Source organism: Pipistrellus hanaki, assembly GCF_964339955.1.
Source record: "Pipistrellus hanaki genome assembly, chromosome: 2".
NCBI classification, from domain to species: Eukaryota; Metazoa; Chordata; class Mammalia; order Chiroptera; family Vespertilionidae; genus Pipistrellus; species Pipistrellus hanaki.
In genome coordinates, this window is record NC_140504.1 from 189,225,345 (window position 1) to 189,238,601 (window position 13,257).

At 58.1% G+C, this 13,257-nt stretch overlaps 1 protein-coding gene across 1 annotated transcript in view; it reads left to right on the forward strand.

Moving 5' to 3' along the window:
• Nucleotides 1-12,141, forward strand: part of KIF17 (kinesin family member 17) — a 29,583-nt gene extending 17,442 nt beyond the window's left edge. Inside the window, exons 8-15 of the mRNA XM_084875196.1 lie at nucleotides 45-577; nucleotides 2,216-2,296; nucleotides 3,286-3,464; nucleotides 5,742-5,973; nucleotides 7,209-7,467; nucleotides 8,515-8,585; nucleotides 9,898-10,018; nucleotides 11,316-12,141. Of these exons, the coding sequence (XP_084731322.1) occupies nucleotides 45-577; nucleotides 2,216-2,296; nucleotides 3,286-3,464; nucleotides 5,742-5,973; nucleotides 7,209-7,467; nucleotides 8,515-8,585; nucleotides 9,898-10,018; nucleotides 11,316-11,494 (1,655 nt within the window). The 3' untranslated portion in view covers nucleotides 11,495-12,141. The remainder of the gene's footprint in view (nucleotides 1-44; nucleotides 578-2,215; nucleotides 2,297-3,285; nucleotides 3,465-5,741; nucleotides 5,974-7,208; nucleotides 7,468-8,514; nucleotides 8,586-9,897; nucleotides 10,019-11,315) is intronic.
• The last annotated feature ends 1,116 nt before the right edge of the window (nucleotides 12,142-13,257 follow it).

The following is a 13,257-nucleotide window of genomic DNA, read 5'->3' on the forward strand; positions in this document are numbered from 1 at the left end:
TCATTCCAGCCTCTGAGGAGCTAAGGGAAGGTCCCGCTCTGCAGAGGCCGTCCTGAAGGCCAAGGTCCTCTTCAACGCCGAGGTCATGTCCAAGGCCGAGTTCGCCAACGTCTCCGAGTACACACCCGCCTTCCAGTACGAGCCGCCGGTGAAGCCCGGGACGCACTCCAGAAGCGCCGCTCCGCCCAGCGAGGGGGTCCCCTGGGCTGGGCTTCCTGCCCAGCGCGAGGACCCGCCCCGGGCCGAGACCGCCCAGTCCGAGAGCTCCCTGGGGTCCGATGAGGGGTCCGCCCTGGAGGAGCCCCCCGCGCCCGGGGCCCTCCCTGGGCTCCTGGAGCTGCCCGCGGTGCCCGCGGCGGGGGCCAAGGGCAAGTGCTTCCAGGATGAGCTCAGCCAGGAGGCCCTGCTGGCCGGGGAGCCCTTCCTGCAGGAGGAGGAGCCCCCGCTGATGCCCCTGGAGCTGTTCCCGGGCCTGCACGACCCGCTCGCTGAGGTGGAGGCCAAGCTGGCCAGGCTCTCGTCCACGGCGGCCCTGGCCGACACGCCCCCGGAGGAGGCACCCGAGGTCCCCGTGCAGGTAGCCGATGCCGTGCAGAGCCCGGCTGGGAGGCGGGGTCCCTGGGCGCACGGGATGGACGGCTCCAGCTGCGGCTCCAGCTCCGAACCCCCTCTCTGTGGGGGCTCCAGCCTGTGGCGGCTCAGGGCACTCCCGTCCAGGGGTCTGGGAGAGACGGGCTCTGTGTCGTGCTCTGTAAGTGGGCAGGGGAGTTGGGATCAAGATGCAAGGCTGTGCCCGGTGGGCACCTGCTCCGCTGATGAAGGGCCACCTGCACAGGATTGGCTGAGTTGCCGCGGTTACACTGAGCTTCCAGGCCTGAGGTCCACCCTCGTGCTCTCTCGGGTTCCGGGAGCAGGCTGGGCTGGGTCTGCGGGGCCCCAGCTACCACTTGGGGAGCATGCAGGAATCCGGCCACTCTGCTCCTTTTCCATCCTGCCGCTGTGTCAGTCCTCTCACTTCCCAACTATTTTTTAAATGTTGAAATGTTTTTCTTTTTTATTTTATCTTATTATTTAAAAAAATATATTTTATTGATTTTTTACAGAGAGGAAGAGAGAGGGATAGAGAGTTAGAAACATCGATGAGAGAGAAACATCAATCAGCTGCCTCTTGCACACCCTCTACTGGGGATGTGCCCACAACCAAGGTACATGCCCTTGACCGGAATCGAACCTGGGACCTTTCGGTCCACAGACTGACACTCTATCCACTGAGCCAAACCAGTTTCAGCTCCTTTTTAAAATTTTTTTTATTTTTATTTATTTATTTTTTAATTTTTTAAAAATATATATTTTATTGATTTTTTACAGAGAGGAGGAAAGAGGGATAGAGAGCTAGAAACATCTATGGGAGAGAAACATCGACCAGCTGCCTCCTGCACACCCCCTACCGGGCATGTGCCCGCAACCAATGTACATGCCCTTTACCGGAATCGAACCGGGGACCTTTCGGTCCACAGACCGACGCTCTATCCACTGAGCCAAACTGGTTTCGGCTCCTTTTTTATTTTTTAAAGTATTTTTCTTTATTTCAAAGAGGAAGGGAGAGGGAGAGAGAGATAGAAACATCAATGATGAGAGAGAATCATTGACTGGCTGCCTCCTGCAGCCCCCTACTGGGGATCAAGCTGGTAACCTGGACATATGCCCTTGACCGGATTGAACCCAGGACTCTTCAGTCTGCAGGTTGACACTCTATCCACTGAGCCATGCCAGCTAGGGTGAAATGTCTTCCTTTTTTGTTTGTTTCTTTCTTTTCCTTGCCTTTTCTTTCCGTGTGTGTGTGTGTGTGTGTGTGTGTGTGTGTACACAGAGCACAGGCCTTTGAATCAGACAGAACTGGGTCTAGGTCCTGGCTGTGCCACTCAGTTGTGTGACCTTGGGCAGTTGCTCTCTGGGCCTAGTTTCTTCATCTGTAAAATGGGCTGATGAGTGCTTCCTGTGAGGCAGGGCAGCAGGTGCCTGTCTCGGCTTCCTGCTTCCTCTCTTCCCTGTTTTCCCCTTCATCTCATCACTCTTGTTCCCGCCCTTCTCTCCTCAGTGACAGGCAGGAAGAGGGGGTGCTGGGGGTGGGGAGCCACAGGGGAGGCCGGGGCGGGACAGCAGAGGCTGACTGTGGCCCCACCGTCCCTCCTCTCCCACCCGCCCCCCCTGCAAGCACCCCTCCCTGACAGATGTCCCTGAGCCCGGTGACTTGGGGGCTGAAGCTGAGGCAGAGGGCGGCCTCCTGCCAGAGACAGTGAGTACCCTGGGCCGGCGGGCTGTGCACTGGGAGGGCCCGGTCCCTCCTGAGACCCTCCACTGTCCCCACCCTCTCCGGCCTCAATTTTTTCATTCATAATACAGGACAACCACCCTCGCCCACCCCACCCACCCCAGCTCATCAGAGGCGGCCATTGCAAAGCCATCACAAGCCAGAGGCTCTGTCAGACCTCTTACTAACGGTTAATAAGAGGCCACTGTTAGCTGGGACTTTCCAGCTTCCCTCCACCTCGGAACCTTTGTCTGAGGCAGAGGGGCCTAGTGTGGTGGGGAGTGGGGCCTGGGGCGCTGTCAGGGACCCCACCGAGGGCCACTGCTGCTCTCAGACCCCACCCTTTTCTGCCTAAGAAAGCACAGCCGGCCGCAGGGAGCGAGAGGAAGGCTTTAAACCTACTTACGTTTTTGGAGAGAGCAAACTACCCGCCGACCTCCGGACCTGCGCACCGGGTAGGAGCCGGCAGGTGGCTCGTTCTTGGCGGGCGGCAGAGGGGTAGCTGGGGTGCCCTCTGTGAGGTGACCCTGAGAGGGACCCGAGGAGGGACCTGCCCGGGGAGAGCAGATGCCCGAGTCCTGTGGCTGCAAAGGGCTTGGCTTTCTCAGCAACAGAAAGCGAGGCTGGAGGAACAGCAGGTGGACGGGGTGGCAGGGGGTGGGCACAGAGGGCGGGCAGGCCATGGAAGAAACTGGGGCCCCCTGAGGGGCTGTAACCGGAAAGGGCTGAGCTGAGTTTGTACCCACAGGAGCCGGCCTGGCAGCCTCCAACGGGCGGGAGAGGGAGGGAGCGGGTGCTGGGGGAATGGCAGCAGAGGGGCTTGGTAGCTGATTTCTGTGTAACTGGTGTCCCTCAGCCAGAGGTGACCCCCCCCCCCATGTGACGGCCATGATGCCCAGAGGGGGGGGGCAGATGGAGGCCGCGGTGAGCCTCTGCCGGCTGCCCCCCACCTCACTGAGGTCTCTGTCTCTCAGGAGGCTGACCCGGGCCTGGAAGGCGACAAAGACAAGGCGTGGGCAGCGGAGCCCGGCGGGGGGCCCGAGGCCGAGGCGCTGCCCCTGCTGCCCACGGCAGGTCCAAGGAGGGACAGTGTGGGCGTGGAGGTGACCGACGCCCTGATGCCCATGGTGGACCAGCAGCAGGTGATCGCCCGGTAAGCGCCCAGCGGGGGCCGGCGGGACCCCTCCGGGGCGGGAAGGAGCTGTGCCCGGTGTGGGGGTGCCCGTAGAGCCTTCCCGATCCCCCTGCACATCCCTCTGGCCCCGGAGCACGCCCGGCCTGTGTGGATGCCGGCCTGCCCTGCCGCTGCCATCAGTCCGGGCGGCGGGCGGTGGTTATGAGGCCGCGTCCCTGTGGAACAAGCAACGTCTGAAACGCTTTCCTGTGGCTCCTCACAGCCTGTTCTTTAAAGAGCAGAACTGGCCCTGGCCGCTATGGCTCAGTGGATAGAGTGTCCGCTGCCGACTGAAGGGTCCTGGGTTTGATTCTGGTCAAGGGCACATGCCCTGGTTTTGGGCTCGATCCCCAGTAGGGGGCGTGCGTGAGGCAGCCGATCAGTGATTCTCTTATCAGTGATGTCTCTCTCCTTCTCCCTTCCTCTCTGAAATCAATAAAATACATTTTTTTAAAAAATAAAGGGCAGCCAAAGCCGGTTTGGCTCAGTGGTAGAGCGTTGGTCTGTTGACTGAAAGGTCCCAGGTTCGATTCTGGTCAGGGGCATGTACATTGGTTGCGGGCACATCCCCGGTGGGGGGTGTGCAGGAGGCAGCTGGTCGATGTTTCTCTCTCGTTGATGTTTCTAGCTCTCTATCTATATATATATAGATATTTCTAGCTCTATATCTATATATATCTCTAATATATATATATATATATATATTTTATTGATTTTTTACATAGAGGAAGGGAGAGAGATAGAGAGCTAGAAACATCGACGAGAGAGAAACATCGACCAGCTGCCTCTTGCACACCCCCTACTGGAGATATGCCCGCAACCAAGGTACATGCCCTTGACCGGAATCGGAATCGAACCCGGGACCCTTCAGTCCCCAAGCCGATGCTCTATCCATTGAGCCAAACCGGTTTCGGCAATAAAATATATTTAAAGAAAAATAAAATAAAGGGCAGAATTCTTAAACAAAATTAACATTTTGGATATAAATATTTTTAAAATGTATTATACATGTCTCCATCTGATGAAACATTGTGTGCTGAATGTGTTTCTTTTTTTTTATATATATATTTTATTGATTTTTCACAGAGAGGAAGGGAGAGAGAATAGAGAGCTAGAAACGTCGATGAGAGAGAAACATCGACCAGCTGCCTCTTGCACACCCCCTACCGGGGATGTGCCCGCAACCAACGTACATGCCCCTCACCGGAATTGAACCTGGGACCTGCCAGTCCGCAGACCGACGCTCTACCATTGAGCCAAACCGGTTTCGGCTGGATGTGTTTCTTTTGCATTAAAAACTGAGGTGGGATGGACACATACGTGTGTCAGGCATGCTATGTACTGATTCCGTGTCTGTATCCATTGCGAGAAGTTTGCCAGCGTGAGTCTAGGTAACATCTGGCGTCACAGTTACCGCAACGTCTTCCTGGTGAGGAGGACTCATACAATTTATCTCTGAACAGCTGTCAGATGTGCGGACAGGGTTTTACCTCTGGTCTCTGTGCTGCACGGGGCATGCCAGGAGTTATTTAAAAATATATATATTTTATTGATTTTTCACAGAGAGGAAGGGAGAGGGACAGAGAGCTAGAAGCTGCCTCCTGCGCAACCCCTACTGGGGATGTGCCTGCAACCAAGACACAGCCCTTGAAATCGAACGTGGGACCTTTCAGTCCGCAGACCGACGCTCTGTCCACTGAGCCACACCGGTTTTAGCCCCAGGAGTAATTTATACCTGGAGGCTGGCACCTTTTGGCCACCTTCACCATTTGGCCAGCCCCACCCCAGTCCTCCAGCCTGATGGGCTCTGTGTCCAGGAGCGGGCTGGGATTGCTTCTGAGAGTCTGTGGGTCAGTGGGAGCAGCGGACTGGTCTCTGTCTGGCTGGGTGGCTGTCTGTCTGTCTGGCTGGCTGGCTGCACTCCATGAGCCCGCGGCCGCTGGCTGTGGGGATCTCCCAGGGGCCAGCTTTCTTCCCGTCGCCAGGCTGCTGCCGCCCATCAGCTCTGGGTGGCGGGCGGCGGGCAGTGAGCTTGGGGTCCAGGGGAGATCCTCACCCTTCCTGTGGGCACAGCCACTGCCCTGTAGAGTGAGGTCTGGTAGGAACCCGGTTCTGGCCCTGAACCTGGGCCTCCCTCTCGGAGCCTCAGTGAGGCCTGTGGGAGCGGGGTGGTGGGAGGGCCCCGTGGGTCCCGCTGGACGGCGGGTGCTCAGTGACCGCGGGTCCCGTCACGCGTGCTCTCCTCCCCGCCGGCAGGCTGCAGCTGCTGGAGCAGCAGGTGGTCGGCGGGGAGCAGGCCAAGAACAAGGACCTGAAGGAGAAGCACAGGCGGCGGAAGCGCTACGCGGACGAGCGCCGGAAGCAGCTGGTGGCCGCGCTGCAGAAATCGGACGAGGACAGCGGGGAGTGGGTGCTGCTCAACGTGTACGACTCCATCCAGGAGGAGGTGCGGGCCAAGAGCAAGCTGCTGGAGAAGATGCAGAGGAAGGTGAGGCCCCGGAGGCGCCACTGCCCTGCCCCTCTGCCCCATGGCTCCAGGCGGCACTCATTCACCCTTTCACAGCATGTTAGTGCCCACTGTGCCCTCCCTGCTGTGGAAGCAGCCACAGGGGCAGGTGTGTCTGCTGTCCTGGGGCTTACTTTTTATATATATATATCCGAAACCGTTTGGCTCAGTGGATAGAGAGTCGGTCTGCAGACTGAAAGGTCCCGGGTTCGATTCCGGTCAAGGGCATGTACATTGGTTGTGGGCACATCCCCGGTGGGGGGTGTGCAGGAGGCAGCTAGTCGATGATTCTCTCTCATCAATGTTTCTGGCTATCTATCCCTTTCCCTTCCTCTCTGTGAGAAATCAATAAAGTATATTTAAAAAAAAAAAAAAAAATATATATATATATATATATATATATATATATATATATATATATTTTTTTTTTTTTTTCCTCCCCATTGGTTTCAGAGAGGAAGGGAGAGGGAGGGAGAGAGAGAAACATCAATAATGAGAGAGAGTCATTGATTGGCTGCCTCCTGCACATCCCACAAGCCGGGCATGTGCCCTTGACCAGGGATTGAACCATGACCTCCAATTCATAGGTCCACACTCAACCTATCTGTGCCTACCCGTCGAAGGCATTTTTATTCACATCGGGGTGTTGTGTTGCGTTTTAATGTCTGGCTCTGTGCCCTAGTGCTATGTGTGTGTGTGGGGGGGGGGTGTCTTCTGAAATGCACTGACTTACATTTCCTGTTTCTTGTGGTAGCTCTCTTCTGTTTATTTCATAACGACACAGAAGTTACACTCGAGAGAGATGAAAATATGTCCACACAAAAACTTGTACACTGACGTTCATAGCAGCATTATTCATTATAGCCCGAAACAAGCATACATGTAAGGACTGTGGCATAGTCACCCAAGGGGATATTGGCATAAAAGGAAGTACTGATACAAGACACAACATGGTGAGCCTTGAAAACACTGTGTTTCGTGAGAGAAGCCAGACACAAAAGATGACAGAGTCCATGATTTCATTCAGACAAAATGTCCAGAATAAGCACATTTATAGACAGGAAGTGGACTGGCGGTTGCCCAGGGCTGGGGTTGGGAGAAGAGGGGAATGGCCGATGAGTACGGGGTCTCTCTGGGTGACTGGATAATGGCCGCACACATCTCAATACGCTGAAAGCCACTGAGCGAACTGAGCACTCGAAACGCCTCGTTTCCAGCTTCGGGCGGCAGAAGTGGAGATCAAGGACCTGCAGTCGGAGTTTGAGCTCGAGAAGATCGACTACTTGGCCACCATCCGCCGGCAGGAACGGGACTTCCTGTTCTTCCAGCAGCTGCTGGAGCTGGTGCAGCCGCTCATCCGCCGGGACTGCAACTACAGCAACCTGGAGCGGGTCAGGCGCGAGTCCTGCTGGGACGAGGACAGCGGCCTCTGGAAGATCCCGGAGCCCGCGGTCATAAAAACCAGCCTCCCAGTAGGTCAGGAGCCTGGCTGGCCCGCGGCCCCCCTCCCCGCCTCCACACTCTGCTCCCCTGCAGACCGACCGGGAGCCCCGGGCCTCGTCCTGCCGGCTGTGGGTGAAACAGACACGTGACCCTGAGATTCCAAACATGGGGGGCCTGAGAGGAGGGTGTGTGCTGAGTCAGACAGGAGTGGGCTGGCTCCACCGCTCCCTGTGTGACCTCCTGGGGACTCAGTGTCCTCCTCTGTGAAATGGGGGTTAATAACAGCACCTTCAGGGTGCGGGTGGCTTAACATGTGTTAGTACACGTAAAGCCCTCAGAGCCACGCCAGGCACATCTTAAATGTGGGGTGCCCTGCAGCAGTAGCATCGTGATCCTGTCATTTCACCCCACAACCATCTGTGGAGGACAAGGCCCACAGCACTGGTGTGCAGGAGGAAGTGGGATCTCAGAGAGCATGCGTGCCTGAAGTCACAGCATGAGGGGCAGGGCCGGGGGTGCCCACGAGCTGCCCCCTGCAGGCCTGGCTCCACCTCTGCCTTTGCACCGACCTCTGTGACCTTAAGACGGCCACAGTGCCTCCTGGGCTTGGCGCTCTCATCTTCACAACGAAGGGTGGGCCAGATGGTCTTCAAGGCGCCTCCTCCTCCATCGAGTACCAGGGTCTGGCCCGACTGACAGGCTCTTTCTGCAGCCACGTGGCTGCTCTGCCACGCAGACAGCAGTAGCTGTGCATCCCACAAGGCCCTGCCCCCTCTCTCCCCCATCAGAGTGTCGTCCACTGACACCATCTCTGCTGAGACTCCAGGCAGCTGCAGCCTTCCTCCCGCCCCACCAGCCTGCCATCTTGCCTGGAAGCAGGGGGGGTGGCGTCTTTGGGGTCTGAGCCCCCCTGTTGTGTTCCCCGGAGGCCCCCTTTGCTTGGACCAGGAAGTCCTCCCCCGGCCCCAAGCCTGAGCCAGGCCTAACACCCCCCACCCCCCAGGCGGGAGAGGGTGCAGCCCACCCTGCCCTTCTGCCCCACAGCGAGCAGCAGGCACTTCAGCTTTTGTTTTCTCGTAGCAGTTTCAACAGGGCTGCAGAGCAAACCGGCCCGCAAAACCTCCGCAGCGGACAGCGGCGAGCTAGGCCTGGTAAGACCCCGGGACGAGGGGGGGGGGGGGGGACTGAGGGGGCTGGCCCCGAGGTGCATTACCATGGGAGCTGGGCTTCCACTTCCGTCCGCCCTGAGGATACAAGCGGGGGCTGGGCCTGGGTCCTTCCTGTGTGCCTGCTGGCACCTCGACCTTCATGCTGTCCCTCACTCAAAGCCAAAGCCACGCACGGTCATAACCGCCAGCAGGGAGGGGGTGGTTCATGTCGGCCCAGCTGCCAGGGAAGCTCAGAAGTGTCACCTCACAGTTTGTCAGCCATACAGTTAGGTTCCCCGGGCCCTGGCTGGTCTAAAGCTCTGATTGGCTGCTTTTGATAGCTTAACCGTATGAAAAAGGGCAAGATGTTCCTGAAAAACACACACACAACATCCTTACCCTGGGACCACGAAGGGGTTATGTCAGTCAGAATGCTTTACTTCCAGTGGTAGCTGCCCAAAGCAAACAATCACAGGCAAAAATGGGAATGGCTGGTGCATGCTAAGAGGACCAGTTTCAGGCATGGCTGGATCTAGGGGCTCAGTCAGTCAGGCTTCCCTCCGTATTCCAGCTTTGGACTCAGGCAGGCTTTCTCTAAGCGAGAAAGGCAGGAAAGATGGCTGCTGGCAATTAGTGACCCAACAGAGAGACCGGTCTCTTAGCGCGTCCTCACACCAATGCTTGTGCAGATTCTGACTGTGCTGCTGGGCCTGGGCCTGCTCTTGGACCAATGACTATGTCCAGAACATGGAGCTCTGTGATTGGGCCAGTGTGGGTCACATGTCCAGCTGTGTAGCTAGGAGTAGGTGGGTGGGAGTGGTGGTATTAGGGCACTCTGAATGATCACCCCACTAGGACGATGTCGGGGGAAGAGGGATAGGCCCCTGAAGGAAGAGATTCAGGGAGAAGAAAAGTTCACGAGAGTGAAAAACAGTAGTTCTTGGTGCCAAGAAGATTGGGACCCTGATTCTAATTATCATAAACATGCCCCTGAGCTGAGCACTTACTACCTCTCTGTGGTGTGCCATGATGGGCTTGGGTGTGTTGTGTTGTCCTGGCCCTGCTGGAGCTGGCACAGTGCCCTCTGTTGAGGTCTGCAGGAGGGAATGAGGCACTTCCTGTTCCCAAGGAAGGGGTGGGGGTGTGGGCTTGGCTGGATCCCACCCCCGGAGGCCGGGTCTGTAGCGGATACACCGGACAGTGGGCGGGGAAGCCCCGTCCCACCAGGCTTGCGGAGCTGCTGAGCCCTGGGTGAGGGTCCACGTGAGAGCTGCACAAATAAGGGGTCTTAACCCGTAAGAGTTTGGGATCTCAGCAGGAAGAAGACCGCTACAAGCTGATGCTCAGTCGGAGTGACAGTGAAAATATCGCCAGTAACTACTTCCGGCCAAAGCGGGCCAGCCAGATTCTCAGCACAGACCCCATGAAGAGGCTCAGTGAGTGCCCGCCCACCTCTCGGCCCTCTGCCCACTGGGGGGATGGGGTCAGACAGGCCTGGTCCTCAGCCATTCAATGGGGGAGACACAGGACTAGGTAAAATGAAACGGGGAGACGGCCCAGCCCAGGGCCTGGCATGTAGTAGGTGCTCAATGCACAATCTCTTCTTTCCTCCTGGGGGAGATGTGCTGTTTAACTCCTCCTCCTCCCTTGGCAGGCACGAGCCCCCCAACACTGGCCAGGGCCTGGCGTGGGGCCACAGGCCGCTGGTCAGTGGCCCGCTCCCTCAGCTGCCAGGACACTGGCTTTCCCCTGAGCCAAGGGGGCAGACAGGGTCACAAGAGCCAAACACTTTCAGAAACAAGAATTGAAAATCACTTAATTCTTCTGCTTTTAAAGACTACAGGACCTCCAGTAAAATACCCACGAAAAGCACATCTCCGTGCTATACTGAGGTTATGTAAGAGACAACGCGGGTGGAGTTGAGGAATAAGGAAAGAAAGGTTGGGCAGGAAATAAACTGACAGCAGCTGAGGACCTGGCGCTGTGCCCATGCGGCAGATGGGGAAACTGAGGCCCAGAGAGGCTCAGCCGGGCATCTCTGACTGAGCTCAGGGTGGCTGCAAGGGATGTCTCAGGCTGGCTTAAATCTCTGACCGGCTGCTTTTGATAGCTTAACTTTGTAAAAAAGGGAAAGAGGGAATGCTGTTCCTGAAACACACACACACACACACACACACACACAAAACAAACAAAAAAACAAAAACAAAAAACTATTCTTAACCTAGGACTGTGGTGGGCAAACTGCGGCTCGCGAGCCACATGCGGCTCTTTGGCCCCTTGAGTGTGGCTCTTCCACAAAATACCACGGCCTGGGCGAGTCTATTTTGAAGAAGTGGCGTTAGAAGAAGTTTAAGTTTAAAAAATTTGGCTATCCAAAGAAATTTCAATCGTTGTCCTGTTGATATTTGGCTCTGCTGGCTAATGAGTTTGCCGACCGCTGGCCTAGGACCACTGAGGGTTTTTTTCCAAGCAAGGCTGCCCTTCAGGAAGTGGGGGGGCTGGGCTTTGAACCCAGGCTTGTCTGGCTCGAGATCCAAGGCTGTGGCCCAGCCCAGACCCTTTGGACGCAGACCCAGTGCTCGGTCTGAGGCCCCGACCAGAGCAGCGTCTTAGAACTTGGGGTCCTAGCAGTGGGACCAGGGCGCTAGCCGGGCAGGGGCTGCACCCACACCCCATGTGTCTGTCCACACCTGCCCCCCGGCTCACCGGCGCCCCCGTGCCTCTCCTCCGCAGCACATCACAGCTCGCCGCCCGGCCTCATCTCCCCCCTCGGCAACAACTCTGCCATCCCGCCCGCCCAGGCCCCCGAGATGCCCCAGCCCCGGCCCTTCCGCCTCGAGTCCCTGGACATCCCCTTCGCCAAGGCCAGGCGCAGGAAGAGCAGAAGCAGCTTCGGCGGCGAGCCTCTGTGAACACGCTGCCTGCTGGGGGCTCCTGTGTCTGCCAGGCCCCCCGGGCAGCCCCAGCGGGCCTCCTCCCTCCCGCCCCCACCGTGACGGGGGCCCTCGCCCTGGAGGGCGAATTCCCTTCCCTGTTCCCCAGAAAGCCCACTTCTGCCCGGCGGAGCCCTCAGAGCTGGACCCTCCTGGGGAAGGTCCCTCCAGCTCCCAGTGCCACGTCAGTATTGCCAGCTACTCGCCTGCCACGGAGCCGCCACCTGTGCCCCCGCCTGTGCCCGCCGGTGCTGTTCGGAGCCTCCACGGCTCTGCCTCCAGGCCTTCACCAGCAGCCCGGGCCGTGTGGTCAGCCACCTCCCCTGGACCGAGCTCAGCATGTCGGTGCTGGAAAACTGTGTCTCTGTCCAGCTGGCCCAGTTCCTGAGGAAGCCCGGCAGGACGGGTATGGGAGGCCTGAGCACCTGCCCCCGATGCCACTGCTGCCCGCTGCTGCCCGCTGCTCTGTGGCCCTAGGAGAGCGCTCCACATGAAGCTGCCCCAATAAACTGTCTTTTGCCCACAAGCCCCTTCCCTGGTTCTCTGGCAGCAGCACTGGGCCCCGCCCTCCTGGCAGCTCTTCCTGGGCAAAGGGTCTTCAGGCCCCAGACTTCCCGCGAGGCCTGCAGGGGTGCCCTCCAGCGCTGGTTTCTGGGGAAGCATCTGAGCTGTCAGACTCTCACAGGACCCGCGGTCCGGGAAAGCAGAGCCGCGGGAGGAAACAGGCTGTTTCGGAGGCCCAGGCTGGGTCTGCCCTCAGGGGCTGCGCTGGAACCGGGTGCCCTGATACGGCCAGAAACGAATCCAGGCCATCCCTGCAACCTAGGCCACACCCCCTACCCTCGTTCCTCTTAACCCAGGCCTGCCTCATGGGAGGGGCTCATACGCTTGAGGGAGGAGGTTTGGCCTTTGGAGCTGTCCTGAGCCCCCGTTCACTCAGTGTCATCTGTGAATCAGGGACACACACCCACCTCCTAGAGTTCACGTGAAGGTAAAATGAGGTAGCTTCTAAGTTCCGGTGCACAGCAGGTGCTCCTGGTCAGCCCATCCCTCCCCCTCCTCCTCTATATTAGTTACTGTGGCTCATGCCACAAACCACACGCTGGGCCAGGGAGCTCACATCTGGAGAAGCTGGGGTGGGTGGAGGGTGCTCAGGTACCTACGGAGGCGGGCTGCAGGTACACTTTGAATAAGAGGCAGCCACGTCTTCATGGGAACAAAGCCCGCTTGGTGAAGGGACCAGCAGCAGGGGGTGGGAGCTGGGGGCAGGGGGCAACCATAAAGGATGGAGACACTCTGAGGAGGCTTTAGATGGGAATGTGGGGAGGGAGAGGGAGCTGCATGAGCAAAAGGCGGGACGTGGGGAAGCTGGGGGTATGTTAGAGGTCGGAGGAGACCGGTTCCAGGTAAGCCCTGGGTAGGGGCTAAGAGGAGCACGAGGCTGCCGACCTGCGAGTGAAGCGCCTTTGGGTGTCTGTGGGCTGGGGCACACTCCTGAGCAGCGGTTTGAGTTAGAGGTGGACTGAAGTCTAGGAGCTGCTTGTGGTAGCCTTTACTTAGACCTGTGACGGCCTGAGGCAGGTGGGAGGCGAGCCCTGCCCCTGGTCCATGCAGAAGGGGTGGGAGCCAACATTGCTGTGAGGCTGCTCAGCCTCGCCCTGCACTGGCGCCTTAACCTGCTCTAGTCCCAAGAGCCCAGGCCTGTTCCGAAGGTGCACAGATGGGTAGGCGAGCTGCCTCTG